Here is a 13,679-nt window from a genome sequence, read left to right as displayed (position 1 = left end):
GCTTCTCCCGCTGCCACTCCTACCACTAACCCCTGCCAAGCTACCTCAGATAAACTCCACTTCATCTTTGTTTATCCTCCTGGCTCTCACCCCGGGTAGTCAGGACAAGCCGGCCCGTGCTGTACGCCTTCTCCCTCAACAGGGGGTGCTGCTGATGCAACACGCCGCCTCTGTCCCACTTTCTTTAACTTAAGGCTGCACGATTCTTGGGCTCCCGCCAGCTCTCAGACAGCAGTTACATAAGAGCCGACAATTTTCTTTCTTTCTTTCTTTTTTTCCTTCTCTGTTTTCCCTGGAATTCTAAACTCTCCACTGATGTGTGACCTTCAGTGCTAATTGGCAAATAAAAGTGCAGCAGAGACGTCTTCCAGGAGACGGTGGCAGTGGCGCAGCTCGTTCTAGGCAACAGAGGGTAGACTGGGTGGAGGGTGGGGGGTTTAACTGTGTGTGTGTGTGTGTGTGTGCCAACACATGTTGATCGTTTGTGGTTTGACCCTGTTAAAGGGCAAAGGGACAGTTTTATATTGTCAGCAGACGTGCAACACAAACCCGTCGCTTTCCGCCGCAGACTTGTTTTCCTACGTTATGAGCAGTCACTTCACTTTATGACTTCCCATGCGATGGGGTAAAGCAGAGCTCACTGTGTCGGGCTGTTTTGGGGGATTTGGGTTGAGGCTCTTTGTTGTGTTATTCTAAACAGAGGAGCGGTTTCACTTCTGGCAGCCCTTCGTCTGTCGAGGAGTGAGCAGATTCGCAGAGGTCAACCGTCTCTTTCTTTATCCACAAACATAAAAACATGCTTCTTTTAATTACATTGCCTCCGCGGACAGACGAATACGGAGTGAAGTCGTTCAACTGATGCGTGTTTGTTTTTGCACATCAGCAAATTAGGTTCTGTTTCGTAAATAACAGTTTTCAAACTGGTTTAAGAGACATTCGAAATAGACGGTGATTGTTTTTCTGTGGAAATCAGAGTGTTGACGTAAAGAGGTTTGCTCTAGGGAAATTCCGATTAGTCAGCATAAAGCAGCATGACTGGATCACAGGGGGAGACATTCACCAGTGAGTTGTGTGTTTGTTGTTTAGTTCCTATCAGTCGCTGCTCGCCCTGCAGGGAGATTTGACATCCATGTGCGAGCATATCTTTTTCTTTTACTTTTTATTATTGTGTTAAATAAGTTGTTTGGTCTGTTCTGTGTCATTCAAATTTGACTTTATTCTGTGGTTTTGTTTAAAATTGAATTTTAATGAATATTGAGAGACTTCTTTTCTTGAGTGCCGATGTGCATTTTAAAATTAATTCTATTTAATTTATGTTATTATCTATTTTATATCATCTATTTTATTTTTATCGTCTTTATTTCATGTTGCTTTGCTCTGCAGGTGACACAAATGAACAGCCAGTAGCCACTTAGAAAACCACTAAGTTAAATGTTAATACTTTTATTTGTTCTTCTTTTTTACCCACCTGCTGTTGAAACCTGTTTAGTTAGTTCCAGTAGTCGAGGAAATGAAAATGAGCAGTTTTATGATCCGTCGCTACTCTGTCTGTACAAGCCGACATTTTCTGCTCAGATATAGGAAAGGTGATATTAAATCATCAGATAATTAGTTAATACCATGAACACCATTTTCATGAGACATTTTTCTAGCAGCAAAAATTGAACTAACTATATTTCATTGTTTTGTATTGCATGTAAAAAAAATCAGCTAGATAAGAATACAAATACAATCCCCATGTGGCCTTTTATTAACCCCATGACTGTGATAATTGATACTCAGATGCAATGCATATATGTGCTTTCATTGGCTCTTACCGTTCTTGCAATATTTGCAGTATCATGCAGGGGTTGTAGGCAGCAACATGTTGCAGCAGCATGACAAAAGGGAAGCTCACAACACTGAACACACCACAGTGTAGCATCGTAGCTACTGTTAGGAAAATGAAGACACTGCATATTTCAATTTTTGTTGTACACAGCTTCTGCTTTCAAAGTGCAATAAGTCACTGCTGTGTTAGACTGGCTCACGAGACATGTCGTAACCAAATGCTTTCCAACATTCTGTGCTGTAAGTTATCCATCATCACAGAACAACATGTTTATGTCCTCTGTCTTTCTGCCTCCGGCTCTTTAAGTCTCACATATTTATGATGTGCAGTTCTGAATGTGACTGGCAATCTTAGCGAGCACACGTACACCCGTCAGCCAGTGAACGGTGTTAACGCCTGTGGCTCACTGGTGATGTGTGTAAATACAGTGCTGTCCAAAAGTCTGAGACCACTTTTCTATGTTCAATACTTCAATACTGCATTTGGAAACATGAAGCCAGAGCTGTGAGAGGGGGTGCTGCTCTTCGGAGGCGATGTGCAACATGACTAATTCTGCATCTTCCAACTGACTAACATCAGCCTTTTATTTCCAATCAGCTGGCACCTCCGCCCGAGCCCGACGTCCCTGCCGAGGTGTGTTTCAGAGCCACGTCTCACCTGCTGCACAGTAATCTGGCTCACTGCTGATCGATACCATCCCTCATATTTACCAGCTGTCCCATTGCACTTGTTCCTAGGGTTTAACATTGATTTGCCTAAGTGGATAAGGGTCACAGCCCATGCCCCTGTGTATTCCCCCGTTTCAGAAGCCCCTCGTCTCCCACGTGTCCACTCATCCATTCCTCCCTCTCTCTTTCCTGCCTTCCATTCATCTATCCTTCCACCGCTTAGTTTTTTGAGCCACTCTCGGCCAAATTTCCTTCCAGTGTGGTGTGACGGGGGTTTATGTCGTGGCTGAAGTATTTTTCTCTCTGTGTGTGTGTGTGTGTGTGTGTGTGTGTGTGTGTGTGTGTGTGTGTGTGTGTGTGTGTGTGTGTGTGTGTGTGTGTGTGTGTGTGTGTGTGTGTGTGTGTGTGTGTGTGTGTGTGTGTGTGTGTGTGTGTGTGTGTGTGTGTGTGTGTGTCAGTAGCTCACACAACTTCATTATGTAACCTGGACATGTAGAGCCTCTTTTTCTCTCCTCATTCCCATGGCTTGTGTTTCTCTCCCTCCGGCAGCAGCTTGTCATTCCCTTATGTAAATAAACTGAGCACTTTTGCCGACCACATGCCAAAGAGTACAGTGTCAGGTGGTTTCCCACTGTCGAGAGGGAGCACCTCTCTGTAGATAAAGATGTCAGACAAAAGTTCTTCTTAAGAGTTAACTATGAGGGTTTATTCAGAATGAGTATCAGGCCTCCCCTGCACAGAGCCTTGCATGACCTCACGTCTTTCCTCACACAACCACTCCCCCTGTTAACTGCATGCTCTGATTTTATACCTGAGTCCTGCATGCTAGTAAAGTCACTAATTTGCACTGTATTAACTCCCTATTTTGTTTTCTAATTTCCTTTGGGCCTTTTTTTTGTTTTTAATTTTTTTTTGCTTTCTGCTAACTCACATCACCTTTAAGGAGCTTGATCCCAACCAGCCTCAGAAGCAACTGGAGGATCAGAGGAGGGTAGGTACCTAGTTTGGTTTGTGGTCATGGTCCAGGCCTTCCTCTTATTGATGGTCAACAACGTATTGACTGTCATGAAGCTGCATCCCCAGCATGGCCCTCACTCACTCACTCACATGCTCCCCTACGTCAGTTATGGGAAACGTAGCATGTGGCAGGAGCATCAGCGGTGGCTGGAGACCTTTGGAGACCTTGTGACACAGTTGGTCCAGAGGGAGCATCGAGGTCACTGTGAAGCACTGATTTACATCAAACTAACATAGTGTGACACTGAATGTCAGCGCATGTTGGGGAGTGCACGGTGCAGCCGCTGAGATCAGGAGACGAAGCTCAAATAGGTTTCTCCAGAGGGGACATCAAATTATGTTTAGACCTCAAGGCTATGGACATGGCATTCCTGGACTTTAGTTTTTGCCAATTTTTATTTATTTTATTTTGTTATTTTTATTTATATTAAAATGTTGTAAAATTGTAGTAATTCTACAGCTTTATTTAATTGAGGGACTAAAATAATATGGAAAAACAAAAGGAAAAACTCAAGGGAGGTAATGTGTTATTGTAAAATACACTTTACAGCAAGTTTTTCTAAACAGGCGTCTTTTTTAACCATCCTCATATTGTTCACTCTCTGATGGGAGATTTAAAACTGTTGCCTTAGCACAGCTCACTGACTTTGGGTTCCAGCTCTGTTTCTGTGACACGGTTTAGCTGTAACTAAGACTCCATCTCCTAACGTCCTTGTTTCACTCTCAGGGAGAAGCTCTGCGGCAGATCCTGGTGAATCGATACTATGGGAATGTCAAGCCTGGCCAGAGGAGAGATAGCCTCACAACCTTCAGCCACGGTCCGCTCGCCTCCGGAGCACAGGGAAAATCCCCTACAGGTGTGTGTGTGTGTGTTGTATAACAGTACAGTATCTGTGTTGTGTGTATGGTGCACTCATAAAGATAAGATTTGATGATTTCAACATCAATTGCTGTGGGAAACTGGGTCAGCGCGGCATCGAGTACGACAGAAAAACAATAAAATCAAGCATTCATATTGTTCATTTCCTAGCTGTCAGCTGATATGTGGCCGCCAGGAACTGATTCAGCCTTTTGAACGTTGCTCAGATAACAAAGGGTGGTATTGTTATGTATAAGTAACATATCTTAAATGGTCAAGTCATGTTTTGTTATCTTTCTTCCTCATATAAGTAAATGGCTGAATGAAATGTTGTTCCTCTCAGGCCTGAGTGCAAAAACAACTGTCCAACATAAAATACAAAATAAAAACCACAGTGCAGTGTAAAATGGAATAAAACATAAAAGCAGAAGAGGTGGCTAGAGTTTTAGGGTGCTGTCTGGACACCTGATCTGAACTCGGTCAAAATAAGTCATGACTTCATGATAATAATTAAATAAATAAAGTAAATACTGATACTACTAACAATATTAATAATTAGTAATAAGAGGAGAAACAAAGGTGAGGTTGTGCTTGTCTAAAGTGCAGGATTGTTCAATAAATTAGAAATAAAACATGAAGGATAATTTGAGATTTATTTTTTAAGTTTAAGTATAACGAAATAAAGAAAACAAAATGTAAATTGGATGAAGAAATCTCATTTAGGTTGTATTTTCAAGAAGAACATTTTTAACCAAAGTTAATTCAATTCATTTTAATTTGTAAAAGTTAAAGAAATCGTGACCATGTTAATATTTTATAAGGTTTTAGTCAGATGATAAATGTTATCTATCAGTCTGGATATGGAGTTTCAAACAGTCCAGTGTAGAGCACAAATCTTACCAATACAAGGCATATTTGTTCTGTATTATTTTATGTTATTCATTTCTTAGTTTGAGGGTAGATTGAACATAATTAAAACCATTTACAAGCAGATGTTGATGTACATGAATTCAAAAGATCTGTCCCTTGTTTCTCTGTTGGTTTGATTTCATGATCTACCACAGAAAAAATAAACTGTCACAGAAACGTTTGAGAATCGCAGGTTGATCCAGAAATGAAAACTTTTAATTATTTGTTAATCTCCTCTCTCTTGTTATCTGTCCCTTGTCTGGCTGTATGTTTATCATTTTTTATTTGTGATTTTCCAACGAAAATGTGAATATGTTTTTTTCCATCCACAACTAGACCAAACTGTAAAAGGCTCCTCTGAAGCCCCCCCCCCCCCCTCCCTCTACCAGATTTGGTGAAAAATAATTTAATCGTTTTTTTTTGCCTCATCCTGCCAACAAATAAACAAACAAACAGTGGGTGAAAACATAACCTCCTGGGTGGAGGAAAGTGTTTACAGATGATATGAATGTTCCAATTGTGCTGGAAACGTCTCTGTTTAGTCACACCCGCTCCGAGCGAGAGTCATAGTGACACCGAGAATTTCCGTGAATCAGTAAACACCAGATAAACTCTCACGTGGGTCAACATCCCACATCGAGCGCAGCACGTTAGTCTACAGTGCGTTAGTGTGCTTATTGTGCACAGGTCCATTACATTCACAGCAAGTCATTTAGTACAGAGAACTAACTCAAATGGTCTCTGCAGCCCAGTGACTCCATCTTTGCTCAGTTGCGGCTGACATTCGCAAATTGAAAAGATGATTGGAAGCTGACATTTATTCATTACAGCGAGTTGCTGTGCGTCTCTCATCACAGATATGACTCATCGTTCATCTCCAATGCTTCAGAGGAGAGAGAACTAAAAAGAGATCTTATTCACAGCCATGGCCTTGTAGTCCTTTTAAGCCCTTGGACCTTGGCTGTGCTCCTGAGCACACTGGCTCTCTCCTCAGCATAACGTAGGCCGTGTTGTTGCCAGGCGACCAGGGAGCCAAGCGCTGTCTAGAATGGGATGTGTTGTTGATTCAGTGGCACGTCCAGTCAGAGATGGCTCTGATGGGTGCTGTCATTTCATCACTGCGTCCCTGGCTGGATGTGGAAGCAGCATCACTTAAATAAAGACAAATCTAATATTTCATTATTATAATTTCTTTGCAGTCGTTGAATGGGTAAATCATTTACCTGTGGTTTCCATGCATCACAAATATCCCATGGTCATCTCATTAAAATTGTTAATTTATTTATTTTGTCGCAACATAAATGGTGCATTCGGGTGTTTGAGTGTCATTGGGTTTGATCCTTGAACCAAGTTGCCCAAATGTTCTAACTCTTCAGTTATGTAATCAATATAAAACATTTTTAAAAAAAATTGCGACCTATGTTTGATTTTGCACGCTGCCTGAAATCTCAATAAATCAGTATGAATGTGGTTGATGATTCTTTTTATGTCTCTGTCCTTAGTTGTCAGCCCAGGGGTCGGAGGTCGTGGGGACCTGAGCTTGGCGGAGGTGCAGTGCCATCTGGACAAAGAGGGGGCGTCGGATCTCGTCATTGACCTAATCATGAACGCCACCAGCGACCGGATCTTCCAGGAGAGCATACTGTTAGCCATCGCACTGCTGGAGGGTGGAAACACCGTCATCCAGGTAAGTGGAGGAGACCGGGTTCAAGCGTTACCGGTGCAGATGGGTCTACTGAAGATATATCATCTGAGAGCCATGAGCAGAATCCAACAAAGAGATGTTATCTCAGAGGTTCAAAGCTGAGGTGTCAAAGAATTGAGCCACAGCCCCGGAGCTCCACACCTGTCAACAGGACAAATACAGGTGGCCGAGGATGATTCTAGTGTTGTGTGACTTGTAAGTGTCTTGCAAGTGAGATTTCACAGCGTGGTGCCGAAAAACCTGCCGACACGTTTGAACTTTCTGACATTTTGAGTTGCCGTTGAAAAAGTGAGTTTGAGGCACAGATAGAGAGGACAAAAGGAAGAGGAACAGCAGTCTGCTGGGAGACGTCCAAGCTGTGCAGCCAAGTACGTCATCGCCTCCCCACCGCCAGGCTGCCAGGGGTTGCTACAGCAACGCTAACTCTTTGCAAACCTCACAGCAAGCTTTTAGAGAGCTGACAGAACTCCTGCTTTATTTCATCTTTGCAGGGTGCTGGGTTTGTGTGTGCGTGTGTGTGTGTGCATGCACGTGGATGCACATGTGGTCCAATTATTACTCATTTTTTGGGGACCGAAATTTGTTCACACAGCCAAATTATGGTAACTTGCCTTCCTCATGGGACAAAAAGCAAGTTCATATAATGTAAATCATTACATTTATTAAATAAAATCGTGTGTGCATGCATGCGTGACTCTGTGACTAAATGTGCGAGTGCGCGCTGCTTGTACAGACTGTCTTGCAGTGCATTCTGGTTTGCGGTTTGTGTATACGTGCTCCTGTATGTCGCCTTGGATAAACAGGCTTGTTGCATAATAGCCTGGTATTTGCGTAGAGTCGTTACCTGACGGGGCCTGACTTCCCACAGTCCACACAATGGCACTCACATGACTCCTGTTACATAAGCTGCTGCCTGGGTAAATGACGCCCTGTGCCCTGGGCCTCCTTACATTCCAACTGGACTCTTAACTGGGTCATGTATTGCTGCTGAAAGGAGGGCAATAAAAGAGACAACCTGGAAGGCCTCAGGAGAGATTGACAGATTTCGGTCCCTTTCCGTTGCCACCTGAGGAAACCCTGCCCCCCCCCCCACCCCCAGCAGCCTCCCTCAGGACAGAGCCAATCATCTGACTTGTTGAGTGTTGTTCCATGTGCTAATTGACCTTCTCAAGGTCAGGGCATGACGAAGACGCTCCATGTCCCCTGCTGAAAGTCGCCTGGGGCAGGAACATGGCAGTGGGCGTGGTTCTTTTCTGATTCTTCGGCGAGCCCCAGGCCACTGCAGATGTTTCCAATTCTTTCTCTTCGTCTTGTTTGAGGCACCGTTTTATTTAAAACACCACAGAGTGCTTTTAGTCCGAGTAATTAGTCACAGTTATTGTTAGAAACTTGCACAAGAGTTTTTGCGAGACATATATAGAATTTCTATCTTTGCCGACGACTGTAACAACGTGTTTCTCCTTTGCCTCCAAGGGTGAACTCGATAAGCAGAGCAGTTGATGGCATAAATGATATTTGTCTCAGAGCTGAAGTTAGGTGTTTTTCTCTTCCGTTGGCATGATAAATGAGACAAGAGTGAGCCTTGTTGGAGGCTCGTGTCTGGTCCAGAGAGAATTTCCAACATATCAGCAGATGCATCACATTTCCCTGTCTTACATAACGAATGGGTCGCCTGCACCCCCCCCCCCCCCCCTTTTCAGGACAGAAGGCTTCTTGTTGTCTAAATGGAAAGCAGGATAAAAAAACATGCCCACGGATTTCTCCAAGCAGCCTATTTGTGTGTTTTTCGCGGTAATCTGAGGTCGTAGCCCAGCCAACAACATTTCTGGGAGAAAGGAAAAAGGAGAGCTGCCGGGGCCCACAGCTCGACCTGATGTGGCAGAGGTGGGGGGGGGCGAGCGTGTTGGTGAATTCAAAGAGTTGTGGGTCGGGACCCAGCGTTTCCCTCCCTTTTGCCTTGCATGACACACAATGAACTGCGTGCTTCCTTAGCGACAGTTACCTGTTGGGTGAAATAATTGGAGACTTGGTCATGACGTCATCAGATCGAACATCAGGCGAAGAATTTCAGAGACTCGTGAATTGAGTTGAAGGATTCAGGCCTTTCTTATTAAATTTCTCCTATTAAATCTTCAATGAATGTATTTGTCGGCTAGTCTGACCACATCCTTTACAGCAGCACACTTTCCTTTGGCTCTAACAGCAAACTGCAGCTGTAGATTCTGTCCCACTTTAACTTGACATGAATTACACTTGTTTGTCCATTAACTGTAAAATAAAAATTCTATTTAAGTCAGGGCTGGAGAGTTGTCTCTGAAACACTTAATCGTATCTGTTCAAATCCGAGTCCTGATAGCCAATAAATAAGGTTGTCTAGAAAAACAATAGAAAAAAAGTCAGTGTCTGTTGCCCTCACAGGACTGTAATAAACATAACCAATTAATTTATTTGGACTGAATGAAATAATTGGCTGAAGAACCTGTCTGTCAACCTGCCAGCCTGCACGTCTGGCCCAAGGCGGTTCAGCAAATTAAAAGCTATGAAATTCTGCTACTTAAATCCCTCAAACAATATAAAGATTAAATACCATCAAAAGTACATAGAATATAAGAAGCCCTAGGACTCTTTAAAAAGGCTGCATAGGTTATTTATAATCAAATGACTCTGCAGCATGGACGCAGGTTCTAATCGGATCTGGCTCCGATCATCAGAGCTGGAAAAGTGACACCCGGGTGAACACACTAATTTGGCAAGACAGCGAGGTGAGAGAGCGCCTCAATATTCAGACGTTAGAGACGACACACAGAGGGAAAAAACTGGAATCCAAACTTCTCTTCTGGAAATTAGAAAAGGAGTTAACTGCCATTCTGGATCTGGTTTGCCCACGTTTAATCAATCTGCATATACCATTTGAATATCGTCAAACAGAGGTTTACCCCAAGGGCTGAAAAGTTTTCATTGTTGCCAAAAGAGCTCCTACCAAGGTTGCCAAGAATTGCGTTATGCATGTTTTTTTATTTTGTTGAGCAAAGTTTTACAACAAAACATGTTGAGTGGCACGTATGCTCCCATGCTCCAGGTTGCTTACACTGTACCATAACATGAAACTGCACCCATGCATGCTCATCTGCACACCCCATCAGCACACACACACACACACACACACACACACACACACACACACACACACACACACACACACACACACACACACACACACACACACACACACACACACACTACAGGATATACTTAGAGGCTGGGAAGATTATTCCCAAAACAGCTCTCCGAGGGAGATAGTGTGTGTGTGTGTGTGTGTGTGTGTGTGTGTGTGTGTGTGTGTGTGTGTGTGTGTGTTATGTAAGAGTGTAGATGTTCTCCTCCTTCCTGTCTGCCATCCATCTACTCAACGCGACCTTTGCGACCTCGGATCCTCAACTGTCACAGGAGCTAACAGGTGCCACCACTCTTACTCAATAGGCTTGTTGTGGCACGCCGCAAACCCTCAGCCCCTGCAGAGCATAATTCACCCCCCCATACACACACACACACACACACATACACACACTCCTTCCCCCACGTGCCCGTCGCCACTTGGTTCAAGTTCACTTTACAACTACCTCTTGGAAAGCTTTAAAAAGCTTCTGCAGAGTGAGTTTCCAGGCATCTGCGTCATCAACATGCCAGTTATTCCTGTAACCACAGGGTGGGCAGGGGGAATCTCCTCTTAAATCCCACTTTATACTTTATACGATATATATATATATATATACTATTTATACTTTAGCGTTACAACATTTACATTGTGTTCAATGTTAAAGTAACTACATTTGTATTAGACCTTGGATGACGTCTCGTCTGTACAGAATCTTGGGCATTCAACTTTTATTTCGACCTCCTGTCGGCAACCTTGTAATAGCTTCAAAGTGCACATCTCCTTGGTTACAGGCCGGGCGGTGTGGAGGGGGGGGGGGGGTAAGAGTACACGAGAGAGATGGCTTTGTCACTCATCAAGGTGTCGGGCTGGAAAGGCGGGAGACGGATAAATAAGAAAGAGAGCTGTTGGCGTAAACAGGCCTTACATAACCGGCCCGTGTTGATGCCAGGGTGGCAGCTGACGGAGGAAGGGAGAGAGGAAATTAGAAACGCTTGGCAATCAGAAGGGAGGCCCCACCCTCCCCCCCTCGTCCCGCAGCCATGTTGAATCCGTACAATAACGGGTCGACCTAAACCCGCCGTGCCGAACAGGACTGACGGCAGCAGGATCAGCGGAGCTCCCAGGAGGCTTAGTTGTGGGACACGTAGAGGGATAAGCTGCCTGGGGGGGGGAATTTGAGGATGACCACTTACTTTGTGGAATGACTCAGCAGTCAGTGGGAGTTACGACCCTGGTACATAATGTTCAACAGTGAGACCTGAGCTTGTTTAGATGGTGCATCTTTACTCGGGTTCATCACATGTTGCGTGATTTTTCCTCAGCTTTGCTCGGAATTGTTTACACAAACCCAAAAGCAGCAGCGGTGAGAAAGTACCTGTGCTTGTATACTCACTATTGGACAAGTGTCTGTCACCACGGTCGTGTTGTCCTCTGTTTGTTTGTAAGCAGGATTGGACAAAAACTACTCAGCTACTTTCATTAAATTTTGCATGACCCAAGGAAGAACGGAATACATTTTGGTGTAAATCTGGATCAGGGGCGGTTTAAGGATATTTTTTTCTCTTAACATTGCGAGATCGGGTGTTTTTCAACATGTTCATAGATTTCTCAGAGACTAAATCATGGATCAGCCATAGGCAAAAGACTGATATTTATGAGTGTAGGAAATTTAATACAGATCCAAATAATGAATGGATCTAGTCAATTTAAATGTGGTTTCATAGGTGTATCATTGGGCCTAGGTGGAGGTATATGCCTTACTGAGTGACAGTGTTTAATTCAGGCCTGGGGTCCACGAGTAAATTACCTCTAAACCATGATGTGATGTTTCATGAGTCGTCCAAAAGAAAGTTTATTGCATTTATTCTTTATAGAGCTGACTATCATTTACATTACTTTTGCAGTAATTCTTATGAAATACCTGCGATTCTGCACAAACCTTTATAGTTCCAACTCATAAAAAAAGGATTTTCAAAACACAAGTAGCAATGCAATATTTCTGTCTTAATGAAATATAGTTAACAATTAAGGAAACTGTGACTTAAAGGAATAGTTCAAAGAAAAACTTAACCTCAGGGGTAAACAGCGTTGCAGCCAAATCCAATACAATTTAATTTGATTTGCTTGTCTTGTCTTGCGGACACTTGGATGACATTTAATGTTTTTTAACTGTTGGTCACCACTTACTTCAATTGTATTGGAGTTGGCTGCAACACGTTTACCCCTCAAACTCCAAAAGTGTTTTGTGGTCTCAAATACTTCCACTACCCCTCCATCGGAATAGTGGTGAGTAGATAATGAGTGCATTTAGATTTTTGGGTGAACTATCCCTTTAAGTTTTCCATATACGACAAACAAGTCTACAAAATGATTCCCGTTGCATGAGTGTGTCTCTACGGCCACAGTCATGAGGTCTCTTTTTATATGGTAACCTTGTAAAGCCGCTGTCCTGGAGCTGTCGGCTCGCTCACTTGCATAAGTCCGCCTCCTAATCAGATCACTAACGGTCCTCATCCCGTCAACAACACGGCGGCTGGAAATACAAGCGAGAACAAACTGTTGACCAAAAAAGCACAAGCGGCAAAACAACCCGGACTGTTAAAGCATTAAGTGTTCTGCATCCCTCAGGACTCGAGTCGGGTGACTCTGTTTCTCTGACTGGCTTTCACTGTTTACGTATTATGAAACAGTCTGTGCAGACAATAAAGTCACTGCTGTGCCGTGCATCGGACCTGCAGGTCCTGTCAATGTTTACACGTTTTTTCTCGTCTTTTCAGAAACTTAACAGAGTTGAGCTGAACCTGGCTCCAGTCTTATGTAACAGTCTTTCAAAACAACCCCAGAATGGAAAAGCATGTTAGTGATAACTCCTGCTTGCATTGACGTGACCCCGCCGCCCACCCCTCCTTTTTTTTTTTGAGACCCTCCCTCCTGCCCTTCACACCACACATTCAATCCGTGCCGCTCTGGCACCGACAACAAGGACAGGGTTTTCCTCTCTCCCTCTCCCTCTCCCTTTTCCCTCTTTCAACCACTCGCTTTCCGCAGGCTGATGTAACAGCGCTCGAGCCAAGACGCCGTGTGCCCTCACTGTAACCACTCAGCTGATTACAGGTCTTATGTAAGGAGGGATTGTCGAAGGGAAAAATGGGACAGAGTGTATGAGCCTTCTGGAGAAAAACAAGCTCTGTGCACAAGAGTGCTCTTTGTATATGCAGAAATATTTCCGCCCCTTACCACCTCTTCACAAACCTGTTGCTCACGCCGCTGTGAACTGCTGACGTAGGCAGAAACGTGACGACTGTTGCAATCACGCAAATGTAAAAATTTTTTCGTGAACATGTTTCTACAGCTGTGTTTTCTGCAGGTGTAACCGTCTCATGTCGGCATGCCTTGTGTTTCCACACTCAGCAGATGCATGTACACCAGGTCAAAGCAGGGACTGCAGCGTCACTGTTCTGCAGGAATTTGAGTTTGTAAAAACCTAATTATTGGCTTTTGCTCTTGCTTGTGTGTTTGTATGAGCTCACACC

At 43.8% G+C, this 13,679-nt stretch overlaps 1 protein-coding gene across 1 annotated transcript in view; it reads left to right on the top strand.

Annotated features, from left to right (window-relative positions):
• The window catches only part of itpr1b (inositol 1,4,5-trisphosphate receptor, type 1b), an 89,499-nt gene that overhangs the window by 44,468 nt on the left and 31,352 nt on the right, over positions 1 to 13,679 (top strand). The window contains exons 40-43 of the mRNA XM_061070174.1: positions 2,429 to 2,464; positions 3,443 to 3,490; positions 4,244 to 4,373; positions 6,787 to 6,971. Of these exons, the coding sequence (XP_060926157.1) occupies positions 2,429 to 2,464; positions 3,443 to 3,490; positions 4,244 to 4,373; positions 6,787 to 6,971 (399 nt within the window). The remainder of the gene's footprint in view (positions 1 to 2,428; positions 2,465 to 3,442; positions 3,491 to 4,243; positions 4,374 to 6,786; positions 6,972 to 13,679) is intronic.

This window comes from Limanda limanda, chromosome 4 (assembly GCF_963576545.1).
Source record: "Limanda limanda chromosome 4, fLimLim1.1, whole genome shotgun sequence".
NCBI classification, from domain to species: Eukaryota; Metazoa; Chordata; class Actinopteri; order Pleuronectiformes; family Pleuronectidae; genus Limanda; species Limanda limanda.
Note: the sequence above shows the minus strand (reverse complement) of the source record. Positions and strands in the feature narration are given on the sequence as shown.